Source organism: Lycium ferocissimum, unplaced genomic scaffold, assembly GCF_029784015.1.
Source record: "Lycium ferocissimum isolate CSIRO_LF1 unplaced genomic scaffold, AGI_CSIRO_Lferr_CH_V1 ctg11687, whole genome shotgun sequence".
NCBI classification, from domain to species: domain Eukaryota; kingdom Viridiplantae; phylum Streptophyta; class Magnoliopsida; order Solanales; family Solanaceae; genus Lycium; species Lycium ferocissimum.
In genome coordinates, this window is record NW_026713965.1 from 1 (window position 1) to 14,899 (window position 14,899).

Genomic DNA, 14,899 nt, shown 5'->3' on the forward strand with positions numbered 1-14,899 from the left:
GTTAGATGTATTTGGCCTTGTCGCTTTATATTTCGATGTCATTTTTTAGCCTCATCGGCTTATGTACATTGATATGGGCACAGATGCTAATGATGATATAAATGTATTATCGCCCAATGGGATTAGTATGATTTAGCTATGTGGTTCACCTAGATGTTAATGTAAGTATGTTAAGAGGTGCCCGGGTGGGTTAGCACCGGGTGCCCGTCGCGTCCCTCCGGTTGGGTCATGACACTTTCCTCTGACACTATTTGCCGCCAGAGGTTCGACGGGCTAGAGCTAATAGGTTCTTGAATCTTAGGCAAGGGAACATGAGTGCCCTAGAGTATAGTCTCCGTTTTAATTCTTTGGCCAGAAATGCTCCAGCCATGGTAGCTGATATGGGGGATCGCGTGCACCGGCTTGTGAATAGCTTAGGGCCACATTTGATGGATGAGTGTTTGACGGCCTCACTTCAGGATGGTATGGATATTTCTCGCATCCAGGCCCGTGCCCAAAAGTTGGAAGAGCGGCAGCAACAACGGGGGAATGAGCGTGAGCATGATAGGGGTTATAGTAAGAGGGCTAGATTCTCAGGCCCTGTTAATGAGTTGTAGAAGGTCAGAGGCAGCAATATTTTAGACACTCAGGCCATATAGCGACTAGTGCACCTCTATGATTTTCAGGCCAGTTTGATCGATCTCTTCACTTCGGACCGGGCCAGTTTTTCAGAGTTTCAGATTCTAAGTACAGGGGTGATTTAGGCCAGATGAGACCACCTTTACCTCGATATATTCAGTGTGGAAAATCACATTGGGGACATTGTCGGCTGGGTTTAGATGTTTGTTATGCCTACGGTCAACAAGGCCAGATTATGCGTGACTGTCCATCGAGAGGTGGGAGAGGCATGATCCAGCCCACAGGATCAGCAGGTGGTTCTTCATCATCAGTACGTCCTCTGGGGCAAAGCTCACAGACACCAGTAGGTCATGGAAGAGGTATAGGAGGAGCGCCCTGTTCGAGTGGTCCTCAGTACTGTATTTATGCACTGGCTGGGTGACAGGATCTCGGGTCCTCCCCCGATGTTGTCACAGGTACATTCTCGGTATCTTCTCATGATGTGTATGCATTAATTGATCCAGGTTCTACATTGTGATATATTACTCATTATATTGCCGATCGCATTGAGGTGGAACCTGAGCCAATTAAACCTTTTGAAGTGTCTACACCCATCGGTGACTCAGTGATAGCTAGTCGGGTATATAAAAATTGTGTGGTTGTGATTTGTGACCGTCATATTATGGCTGATCTAAATGAGCTGAAAATGGTAGATTTTTATGTTATTATGTGTCACACCCCGACTTTACTAGGGTGTGATGGGCACCCGACCCCATGTACGGAGCCGAGCGAACCCGCTGACTCATATTACATACGTAACCTCTCTAAACTTTTACATCAATAAGAAGTGGAAAACATAGCAAGGCTACTAAATCTTCTTTTTTTTTCTTGAAAAACAAAATCTGGCTATGTGAAATCTGTAACACAAAATATAAGGACACATCGACTGGCGGAGCCACTGACAGACTGACTCCCAATACCCCCGACTCTGTCTGCAAAGTCTCTAACTTCGAATAAGATATCATGGCATGGCACGCTGACTGGGCTACACTCCAAACAAACGGAGCTCGCCAACTTCGCTGAAACATCTTCTATGCTAGCTTCGCATCATTTGGGTGTTCCTGCGCAGCATGAAACGCAGCCCCCGAAGAAGAGGGGTCAGTACGAGCTATGTACTGAGTATGTAAGGCAGGAATAGCAACATAGTAAGAGATATAAGCATGAATAATAACGGGATATCATATCGTGAGGTAAAGGAATAACTTTGTACAAATGAACAATAATCGCATGGAAGCATAGAACATATCATAGGATAGTAGAGTAACTTTTGTGCATATGAGTGCCCTCGGGGCGGATGCCATGCATGCTTGTTTTCCTTTTTTAGAAAAAAAGAACATTTCTTTTCATAGGCATAGAAAATAGAACTTATGTCATGTCATGTTTTAATATATAGTATCATGTCATATCATGTCGTGTTATATTATATCAAGTCATAGTGTATCATGTAATATCATAGCACCGAACAACGTTGGCTCGCCCACATTGCACCGAAATACTCCGGCTCGCCCATAAATCCCGCGTCCGGCATCCCGCGTCCGGGATGATAAGCCGGTGACCGGGTGGCAATGAAACATGTTTCCTTCCCATTTCCCCCATGTATCCCTTCCCCTCCACCCTGTACTTATACATTTTTCATATACATATGTCATATAAGCATGCAGGAGAGCCCAAGAAAATCATGTATCCATCGGAGTGACGTAAGGTCGGAAACCTCCGATTATATTATGGAATAACTATGGACGCTTGTCCCACCTTGAAGGAACGATTAATACAAGGCGAGACTATTAATGGAGAGTGATATCATGAGAAAACATAAAACAGGATCATAAGGCATCGTTTCGTATACTTGGAATTTTTTTTTTAAAAAAATAGACATTATTCATGAATAGAGTTGAGAATTCAAGAAATAGCTTAACGTTCTCATCTCGTCACTGGAATCATGAACTTGGAACCTTTAATCAAAGAATCATCATGGTCATATTCATCATGTAAACATTTTCTTCCTCGACATCATCCATGTCATTGTAGAACATGTTCATCGTCATTGTTGTAAAACTTATTTTGCCATAAACCTTTGTTCTGGAAAATACGGGCACTTTGGAAAACATTTACTAGCTATCGGAGGAGAAGAATCACGCCTTGGAGTCAATGGATTAGTTAAAACAATTATTATTTAGTAGTCGGAATGATGTCCAAAAGTTTCCTTTAACTGTAATACGGAAATAAGCCAAATGGAGCCATAGGAGGAAATTAGGGAATAGTGGGCCCACCTCGAGTCAAATGAGGTGGCGTATACAATTTACGTACATTACATTTCATGACGTCATTTGTGAGGGTTATAAGGTGATCGGGTCTCATTTGTGCAAGTTCTAGATATCTAGGCAATTCTTCCAACTATTCATGAATATCTAATTCAATTCTACTCAATGAAAAGGGGGTAACTTTAGGTGCGGATTCCGGAGGATAGAGTAGTCCCCGAGGCTCGTATCCAACCTAGTATGCCTAAGACATGCCAAGGAAGAAAGAGTATGACCTTACATACCTTTTCCGCCTTGTACGCCGCTCCAAATTCAAGTTCCAATTTCGCCAAAATCTACAATTTGGTCACATATACCAAACATTGGTTATAAGACTTTAGGAATTTAATCTTAAATGAACGCTCATCTTGACTTCTCAAATAGATTCACTTATATCGCCGAAATTTTGGCAGCATCTCCCCCGTAAATATACCATCCCCGAGAATATAACTCGGCCAATTTCAATCAACAACAATCCCGGAATTCTACCCGGCCAAACTATCAACAACAATGCCAACAATCTTACCAACAACACTCCATTTATATTCAATTGAATTCAATTTAATTTACTACTCCATCTCTAACCATATTAAGTCCTCATTGTTCATTATGCAATCCACAATACAACAACCAAGATATATTAAATAAAATTAATTCATCACTTCCACATACTCTACTATATTCGGCCACCATACTACATGCATATGTTCATGCATTTTTCATCCATTACTATACATTACAACGACAACCAACACTAAGAACAATTAATTCATTCTCTTCCACATCATGCAACAACCATACGGCCACAACATACAACATTCATGTTCCATGCATTTTCATTCATTTCCATACATTACACCAACAACCAAAAGACTAAATAAAACTTGTCCATCATCACTACACAATGCCACACATATACGGCCACCACAAAAATTCCATATCCTCATGAATTTCATTCATTTTTTTCCATATCACAACATACACAAACATCCATAATATATAAAAGAGGATGAATTCTTACCTTTTTCCTTTAGCTTCACACTTGACTAGAATTGTAACTTTGCAAGAATATGGGTTCTACTTGCTCCAACAACTCTTCCATGTTGTAGAGGACCTCCAAATGAGCTAGAATATTAGGAGGAAATAATTTTTCCTCATTAATTTTCCATGGCTAGATTTTACTAGCCATGGCCGAACCTCCCTACCTCTCTTTTCTTTTTCTTTTGTTTTTGTTCTTTCTTCCAATTTCTTGAATTAAAAGATGACATCCCATATATATATACATGTCATCATCCAATTTTCCATATTTATAAATTAGTCCCTCAAAATAAAAGTATGGCCACATGATCCCTTGCTTTCCTTCTCTAGAAAATTCTTCCATTTTCTTGAATTTTCTTAAAATAGTCAAAGAAGACTAATTGTCTTCTTAAGCCAACTTTGGTCCATAGGCTTTGTTATAGCTTATAATTAGCCCCTGTTCATATTTATACTTGGCTCCCCTCCAATTATAATATGAACACATGGCCTCTCTCCTTTTTCTAGAATTTTCTTTTTTTTCCTTGAACTTTCTTAAACAAAAGATGACTTATTTGTCATCATTTTCATTCTTTTTCTTTCCCCTTTTTTTGTCACATGGACAATATGGCCCTTTTAGAACTTTCATGAACTCCTTTTGTAAAATTCCTGTTTTGCCCCTCGACTTTCCTCAATATTATCATTTTGCCCCTAGCCTTTCATATTATTTCCATACTAATAATAATCATAAATGATATTCATGACAACTCGTACATAAAAATGATTTTTGAACATGATCTCGCCCTTAACTTTCCACGTCGACTTTGAAATTTCCAAACGTACAAAATACGGGATATAACATCCTCCCCCCCTTTAGAACATTCGTCCTCGAATGTTCAACTGATCTTATGGGATGTCATAATATTTGGGAGGATTCCTTTTATAGTCGTTCTTTTCCTTATCGTCCATTCCTTATTCCTTACCCAAGTCATGGGTTCCCTTTTCTGGTACTTGAAAATATTGTGATCCTCTTTGGCTTAATATAACGAGGTCTCTCCCCCCCCCCCCTCCTTTATAAGGGGTTCCTTTTATACCAACAAATCCTCTTAATACCGTCGCAAAGCCCAAGCATTCCTTCTATCCTAGTAACTATTCCTTTCGCCCCATTTATTGATCTCTTTGATCTCTTTGTTTTCTATCTACTCACTTTCTTTCCTTTTTCAAATATCGTTGTACTAGAATTTCCAATCTTAACCTATAGTAAAAATAATAGCAGTTTACCTGGCAACACTTGCAACATTTATTTTTGCCATCCCTCGAACTTCGGTACCCTTGCGTGATCAATGCCTTTCTTTACCATAGCTCCAGTTGCTGGGACTCACATGTCCACCGATACTATCGTATATGGGACGTCCTGCACCTTCATATATATACATAATTACTATCAACTAACCACAAAATACCTCCAATCATTATTCAAGCCTACCCTAATTCCAAAGTTGTAATGAACCTTCTATCTCTTCGCCGATCTAGTTTACCTCGTCCTACGCGTCTTCCTATGGTCTCCAACCATCACATATGCTCGAGTTTCCCTTAGGCTAACCCAACTTCTCATTTGTCTCATATGTCTGAATATGTTGAATTTCTTGTAAACTTCCCAGGGGGTCACCCATCCTAGAATTGCTCCCACCTGAGCACGCTTAACCTCGAAACTTTGGTGGAATTCGATACCTTAATGCTGATGTTTTCGCGTCCGCTTTCTCACATGACCTTTATTACATCTTCTGAAGCAAGTCGAGGTTTCACGGACTCCGAGGCATTTTCGTAACACGTCCTTTCTCTTACAATTACCTTTTTGCCCTTTTAACTCCGGTGTTTACTTTTCACTCCTGTGCATAACTATCTTTCATCCTGGATTCCCAGATTCCCGAGGGTAGCGATCACACCTTCGTCGCCACGCCAAATCCATAGCCTTTTCGAAACAACACATCTCATTTATACCTATTTACAGTATTTCATGTCCCCGCTCTTTCCTGTTAGGCATATCCATTCTGGCAGAATCCCCTTCACCACTTCTACTTTTCAAACTCTGTACGTAGCAATTATAGACAATACCTCACAGAGTATACGGCCATATAACACATCCCAGCTTCACGTAACAGAACAAATATATCCATCCAGTCTTACCTCTTTTGACTTCCATATCATCCCTCGCCTTTTTTTTTTTTCCGCCGATACTGGGCGCCTGCGAAAATCAACGATTAGCATAAGGAATCTTATTTCCTATGACTTGGCTCTATCGCACGATCTAATGACAGAAAGAACGTCAACCATTCCTAGATGCCCCGTAGCCTCCTGTTTATAAATGTGGCCGGCTTCACACCCATAAACGGGGACTCTACCGGACACGACTTTGCGTACATCCCTTAGACCGACCTGCTCTGATACCACTTTGTCACACCCCGACTTTACTAGGGTGTGATGGGCACCCGACCCCATGTATGGAGCCGAGCGAACCCACTGACTCATATTACATACGTAACCTCTCTAAACTTTTACATCAATAAGAAGTGGAAAAAATAGCAAGGCTACTAAATCTTCTTTTTTTTTCTTGAAAAACAAAATCTGGCTATGTGAAATCTGTAACACAAAATATAAGGACACATCGACTGGCGGAGCCACTGACAGACTGACTCCCAATACCCCCGACTCTGTCTGCAAAGTCTCTAACTTCGAACAAGATATCATGGCATGGCACGCTGACTGGGCTACACTCCAGACAAACGGAGCTCGCCAACTTCGCTGAAACATCTTCTATGCTAGCTTCGCATCATCTGGGTGTTCCTGCGCGGCATGAAACGCAGCCCCCGAAGAAGAGGGGTCAGTACGAGCTATGTACTGAGTATGTAAGGCAGGGATAGCAACACAGTAAGAGATACAAGCATGAATAATAACAGATATCATATCGTGAGGTAAAGGAATAACTCGTACAAATGAACAATAATCGCATGGAAGCATAGAACATATCATAGGATAGTAGAGTAACTCCGTGCATATGAGTGCCCCTGGGGGCGGACGCCATGCATGCTTGTTTTCCTTTTTTAGAAAAAAAGAACATTTCTTTTCATAGGCATAGAAAATAGAACTTATGTCATGTCATGTTTTAATATATAGTATCGTGTCATATCATGTCGTGTTATATTATATCAAGTCATAGTGTATCATGTAATATCATAGCACCGAACAACGTCGGCTCGCCCACATTGCGCCGAAATACTCCGGCTCGCCCATAAATCCCGCGCATCCGGATGATAAGCCACCGACCAGTGGCAATGAAACATGTTTCCTTCCCATTTCCCCCATGTATCCCTTCCCCTCCACCCCAGGTACTTATACATTTTTCATATACATATGTCATATAAGCATGCAGGAGAGCCCAAGAAAATCATGTATCCATCGGAGTGACGTAAGGTCGGAAACCTCCGATTATATTATGGAATAACTATGGGCGCTTGTCTCACCTTGAAGGAACGATTAATATAAGGCGAGACTATTAATGGAGAGTGATATCATGAGAAAACATAAAACAGATCATAAGGCATCGTTTCGTATACTTGGAATTTTTTTTTTTAAAAAAAAAATAGACATTATTCATGAATAGAGTTGAGAATTCAAGAAATAGCTTAACGTTCTCATCTCGTCACTGGAATCATGAACTTGGAACCTTTAATCATAGAATCATCATGGTCATATTCATCATGTAAACATTTTCTTCCTTGACATCATCCATGTCATTGTAGAACATGTTCATCGTCATTGTTGTAAAACTTATTTTGCCATAAACCTTTGTTCTGGGAAAATACGGGCACTTTGGAAAACATTTACTAGCTATCGGAGGAGAAGAATCATGCCTTGGAATCAATGCATTAGTTAAAACAATTATTATTTAGTAGTCGGAATGATGTCCAAAAGTTTCCTTTAACCGTAATACGAAAATAAGCCAAATGGAGCCATAGGAGGAAATTAGGGAATAGTGGGCCCACCTCGAGTCAAATGAGGGGGCGTATACAATTTACGTACATTACATTTCATGACGTCACTTGTGAGGGTTATAAGGTGATCGGGTCTCATTTGTGCAAGTTCTAGATATCTAGGCAATTCTTCCAACTATTCATGAATATCTAATTCAATTCTACTGAATGAAAAGGGGGTAACTTTAGGTGCGGATTCCGGAGGATAGAGTAGTCCCCGAGGCTCGTATCCAACCTAGTATGCCTAAGACATGCCAAGGAAGAAAGAGTAAGACCTTACATACCTTTTCCGCCTTGTACGCCGCTCCAAATTCAAGTTCCAATTTCGCCAAAATCTACAATTTGGTCACGATACCAAACATTGGTTATAAGACTTTAGGAATTTAATCTTAAATCAACGCTCGTCTTGACTTCTCAAATAGATTCACTTATATTCTGCCGAAATTTTGGCAGCATCTCCCCTGTAAATATACCATCCCCGAGAATATAACTCGGCCAATTTCAATCAACAACAATCCCGGGAATTCTACCCGGCCAAACTATCAACAACAATGCCAACAATCTTACCAACAACACTCCATTTATATTCAATTGAATTCAATTTAATTTACTACTCCATCTCTAACCATATTAAGTCCTCATTGTTCATTATGCAATCCACAATACAACAACCAAGATATATTAAATAAAATTAATTCATCACTTCCACATACTCTACTATATTCGGCCACCATACTACATGCATATGTTCATGCATTTTTCATCCATTACTATACATTACAACGACAACCAACACTAAGAACAATTAATTCATTCTCTTCCACATCATGCAACAACCATACGGCCACAACATACAACATTCATGTTCCATGCATTTTCATTCATTTCCATACATTACACCAACAACCAAAAGACTAAATAAAACTTGTCCATCATCACTACACAATGCCACACATATACGGCCACCACACAAATTCCATATCCTCATGAATTTCATTCATTTTTTTCCATATCACAACATACACAAACATCCATAATATATAAAAGAGGATGAATTCTTACCTTTTTTCTTTAGCTTCACACTTGACTAGAATTGTAACTTTGCAAGAATATGGGTTCTACTTGCTCCAACAACTCTTCCATGTTGTAGAGGACCTCCAAATGAGCTAGAATATTAGGAGGAAATAATTTTTCCTCATTAATTTTCCATGGCTAGATTTTACTAGCCATGGCCGAACCTCCCTACCTCTCTTTTCTTTTTCTTTTGTTTTTGTTCTTTCTTCCAATTTCTTGAATTAAAAGATGACATCCCATATATATATACATGTCTTCCACCAATTTTCCATATTTATAAATTAGTCCCTCAAAATAAAAGTATGGCCACATGATCCCTTGCTTTCCTTCTCTAGAAAATTCTTCCATTTTCTTGAATTTTCTTAAAATAGTCAAAGAAGACTAATTGTCTTCTTAAGCCAACTTTGGTCCATAGGCTTTGTTATAGCTTATAATTAGCCCCCTTTCATATTTATACTTGGCTCCCCTCCAATTATAATATGAACACATGGCCTCTCTCCTTTTTCTAGAATTTTCTTTCTTTTCCTTGAACTTTCTTAAACAAAAGATGACTTATTTGTCATCATTTTCATTCTTTTTCTTTCCCCTTTTTTTTGTCATATGGCCAATATGGCCCTTTTAGAACTTTCATGAACTTCTTTTGTAAAATTCCCGTTTTGCCCCTCGACTTTCCTCAATATTATCATTTTGCCCCTAGCCTTTCACATTATTTCCATACTAATAATAATCATAAATGATATTCATGACAACTCGTACATTAAAATGATTTTTGAACATGATCTCGCCCTTAACTTTCCACGTCAACTTTGAAATTTCCAAACGTACAAAATACGGGATATAACATTATGGGTATGGATTGGTTGGCTTCTTGTTATACTGCCAATATTGATTGTAGAACAAAAATGGTCTGTTGCCAGTTTCAGGGAGAACCAGTTTTAGAGTGGAAGGGAAATACAGCATCTCCGTGAGGTAGGTTTACTTCCTATCTCAAGGCAAGGAAGATGATTGCTAAAGGTTGCATTTATCATTTAGTCCGGGTTCATAATATAGAAGCAGAATCGCCAACTCTTCAGTTTGTTCCAGTAGTGAATGAGTTTCCGGATGTATTCTCGGATGAGCTTCCAGGTCTTCCACCAGAATGGGAGATTGAATTTTCCATCGATGTGTTACCGGATACTAAGCCAATATCTATTCCTCCTTATAGAATGGCCCCTGCACAATTGAAGGAGTTGAAGGAGCAATTGAAGGATTTGCTCGACAAAGCTTTATTAGGCCTAGTTCATCGCCGTGGGGAGCACCCGTATTGTTTGTAAGAAAGAAAGATGGCTCTTTGCGTATGTGTATTAATTATAGACAGCTGAACAAGGTGGCGATCTAGAATAAATATCTGCTCCCAAGAATTGATAATTTATTTGATCAATTACAGGGTGCCAAATGGTTCTCAAAGATAGACTTGAGATCGGGGTACCACCAGGTGAGTGTTAAGGAGAAAGATATTCCTAAGATGGCCTTCAAAACTAGATATGGTCATTTCAAATTTTGAGTAATGTCATTCGGATTGACTAATGCACCGGCGGTATTCACGGATTTGATAAACAATATGTTCAGGCCTTTCCTAGACTTGTTTATGATTGTGTTCATCGATGATATTCTGGTATATTCTCGATCTGAGGCAGAGCATGCGAATCATTTACGTGCTGTTGTCACGACCCAACCCCGTAGGCCGCGACTAGTGCCCGAATTGGGCACCCAAACACAATCACAAATCCGAGTCGCAAACAGACGGCTTATATAGACACAAATATCAACCGCTATCTCAGATTATATCAAACTGTCGCAAACACATCTCAAACACAACCGCATATATATATCAAAAGCCGACAAGGCTATCAAATGGCGCAACGACCCAAAACATATACAAATGCAAGCCGACGAGGCTGCCACGGCGAATGGGATCGCCCAGAACATATATCATACAAACACAACTGTATAGAATGGGCATAACCCACATACATGTCCACGTAGACCTCTAAACAGACGAAGACGAATCATATGACGGGACGGGGCCCGCCGTACACACGAATAAGTACATACAAATGCAACGAACGAATATATACCAAAATATGGGCTCGGAGAAAGGAGCACTCCAACAAACGAGATAAAGGTGTCCTAAAGCGGTGGGTCTCCGATCGTGCGTCTGTACCTGCGGGCATGAAACGCAGCCCCCGAAGAAAGGGGGTCAGTACGAAATATGTACTAAGTATGCAAAGCAGAAGGTATTGTAACAAATCTGGGTAATAATCGAAACAGAAGTATGAAAAGTTAGTACATATTCGAAAATATCAATATGTTTACTTTCAAAATACAAATCATGCATAAAAACGTAAAATATGATCGCCCTCTGCGATGGTGCCATAACAAGCATAACACCGTGATAGTTTCAAATCTCCATATCCGTCACATATCATACACGACATATCGCCATACACAAGATAACACCAAATATAGCGGGAACCCGTTCCTCGAGCGAGAGCTCGGTGAACCATAAACACGATAACACCGGAGTATATCACAATGCGCACGACAACGAGAACCGGCCGGGACTCGGCGAAAGATATAACGAATGAACGAGCGAGTCGTGAGGAATCATATGCATAAAATCATTGTCATAAATCAAAAAGATAAGTAAAATAGTCACATTTGAAATCGGAATAATAATTACAACATTTTCTTTCAAAAGTTATCGAAATCACATAAAGGAACGTTGCGGGACCCACGGACGAGTGTAGACCTGAGCTGGGCCCGCCTATGGAAGACATACTCATCCTACATCATACAACCCTCTACGAAAATCTCAAAGCAATCCGAGCTTTTCTGTGAAGGTTATGGGCGTTTGTAGTTTTAGAATCGTTAAAGAATAAACTCTTTAAAAACCAAACTTTCATGCAACCTTTACAATCAATAATTCCAAGGACATAGGATCAATATTTCATAACATCAACATATGAATATCAAGAAACAAATGCGTATCATAGACATGCTCGGATTGCGAGAATAGAGTTTCCTCGAGGCTCGTGTCATAGCCTATTTTAACTAAGGCATGCCAAAGAAGGAAGGTTGAGATTTACATACCTCAAACGTTGTCCAATATAATCCAAACTCAAGCTGAAACCAACCTACGTCTCGGGCTGCCCAAGGTCTACAAACAAGTCATAATATGCCAAACATTAGCTATAGACATTTTGGCATTTAATTCCAATTTAGCCCTTAATTCTATAGAAATTTGGGCAGCATTTCCCCTGTAAATAGGCCACCCCGAGAATTTAACTCGGTCAAATCAATCAACAACAACAACAACAACCAACCTAGTAACATCAATAACCAATCCGGGAGACAATATAACATTAATAAGCCTTTTTCCATCTTTCAACAACATTCATAAATTCAATTCAACGGCTTACCTTCAAGCCAACATCGATGCATATATCTTCGAATAATAACCCGAACCCATACCAACAATATTTAAAGACATTCTAAGCAATTCATATAACACTTCAAACAATCCAACAATTTCTCCAATCCACCCGAAATCAGTCCCCAAACCCGAGAACCTCACTTTAACACATTTCCCATTTTCAAATCATGATTTGCATCCACAATTCACATTCTAACAATGCTATTCTCATCAATATACAAATTACATTAAATACACAATAATATTCAAATCAGCCCATACAATTACAACATCAATCTAGAGTCATTAAAAGCTCATTTCCAACATAGAATTCATTACGACAACCCCTAAAACGCTAAGCGACATTAATGCGTTCTTTGTTATATTCCATGACCCATTTTCGGCCAACACAACATATATACATATGGATAATTCTCATTCATTTCTTCACACTACAACCATCAACATACTATATAGAACTTAATTCATCACTTCAATACAACACAACACACACACACTTACACGGCTAAATCTCACACACATGGCCTCAACTCCAACACACTATATTTCATGATTTTCATCCATTTTAACATACTACAACAAGAATACAACCTTCATAACACATAAACAAGATCAAATCTTACCTTTCTTCCTTCAACTTCACAATAGGCTAGGGTTTCCAAGGATGAAAACTAGCGGGTTGATCGCTCCAACAACACTTCCACGCTACTTAGGGACCTCAAAATAGTGGGTTTGCATCAACAAAATAATTTTGGGATGACTTGAATGGAAGTTGATTTTTCTCTCCTTTGGCCGAGAGCCTCACCTTCTCTTCAACTCCTTGCTCTTTTTTTTTTCTAAGTGTTGGAGTGAATAATGAAGACTAGTTGGTCATCTTTTGCTATTATATGAATATGACTCAAGTGACCTTGGCCCACACCATGTGTTAGAGCAATGAAAAGTGAACACACATTGTGTGGGCCTTCTACAAGCCACACGGCTAAGACCATGGAAAATGCATGATTTTCAAGTTCCATTTATTCCATTTTTGGTCCCAAATTTTTTTAATTGTTCCATGCCAACAAATTCATGCACAACTTATGACTCAAAATAAAATCGAAGGTCAAAAGTCTCGACTTTGCATCCCGGAATGGTTTGGACCCTAACTTATCATAGTTGAACCAAATTGTCCCAATATACAAAAATGCGGGATATAACTTGTCCTCAAAGTTCTTCAGGCTCGGGAGTTATATGGAAAGTTCTCAAAATGTGAGTTCTGGTTGAATTTTGTGACTTTTCTGGGGCATATCATCTCAGCTGATGGTATTCGAGTGGATACCCAAAAGATTGAATCTATGAATACTTGGCCAAGGACTACAACCCCTACGTAGGTTCGTAGCTTTCTAGGCTTGGCGGGTTATTATAGAAGATTTACAAAAGGGTTTTCTTCTATTTCTACACCATTGGCGAAGTTGACTTAGAAATCCGCTAAATTTCAGTGGATGGATGCTTGTGAGCGCAGTTTTCAGGAACTGAAGGATAGATTGACTACGGCCCCGGTTCTGACACTTCCAGAAGGATCGAAGGGCTACGTTTTTTTTTATGATGCTTCGGACGTGGGTTAGGTTGTGTGTTGATGCAGCACGGTAAAGTTATTGCTTATGCTTCAAGGCAGTTGCGAAAACTCGAGAAAAATTACCCGACTCATGATCTAGAGTTAGCTGCAGTAATTCATGCATTGAAGATGTGGAGGCATAATTTGTATGGTGTTCATGTCGATATTTATACAGACCACAAGAGTCTTCAATATATGTTCAAGCAGAAAGAGTTGAATTTACGGCAAAGGCGATGGTTGGAATTATTAAAGGATTAGGATGTTAGCATCTTGTAACATCTAGGGAATGCAAACGTCATAGTTGATGCTCTTAGCCGTAGATCTATGGGTAGCTTAGATGATATTTAGCCAGAGAAGAGAGAGTTAGCTCATGAGCTTCAGCAATTAGCTAGCCTAAGAGTTTAATTAATGGACTCGGGCAACATGGGAGTTACCATTCAGAATTCAGCTGTTTCGTCAGTAGTGGTTGAGGTGAAAGAACACCAGTATGAGGATCCCATACTAGTTCATTACAGAAATACACTTTCCTAAAAGAAAAAGTCACCCGTTGAGGTTTCTGCAGATGGAGTTCTCAGATATCGAGGCAGATTGTGTGTTTCTGATATTACAGAATTACGTCAGCAGATTCTGGAGAAAGCCCATTGTTCCCGTTATTCTGTTCATCCGAGAGCCATGGAAATGTATCATGATCTTAAATACATTTATTGGCTGGACGGAATGAAGAAAGACATAGCAGAATTCGTAACTCAATGTCCTA

General features: G+C 39.6%; 1 protein-coding gene across 1 annotated transcript; it reads left to right on the forward strand.

Moving 5' to 3' along the window:
• The first annotated feature begins 464 nt into the window (after positions 1-464).
• LOC132041793 (uncharacterized) lies at positions 465-1,039 on the forward strand. Its single transcript, XM_059432485.1, has 2 exons — positions 465-555; positions 666-1,039. Exons 1-2 carry the CDS (start codon positions 465-467, stop codon positions 1,037-1,039), a joined length of 465 nt encoding a protein of 154 aa, XP_059288468.1.
• The last annotated feature ends 13,860 nt before the right edge of the window (positions 1,040-14,899 follow it).

Excerpts from the sequence above, each read along its gene's own strand:
- LOC132041793 (XM_059432485.1), top strand. The coding sequence starts at position 465 with ATGGATATTTCTCGCATCCAGGCCCGTGCCCAAAAGTTGGAAGAGCGG. Across the intron at positions 556-665 it reads TGAGCATGATAGGGGTTATA|GCCAGTTTGATCGATCTCTT; the intron begins GTAAGAGGGCTA and ends TATGATTTTCAG.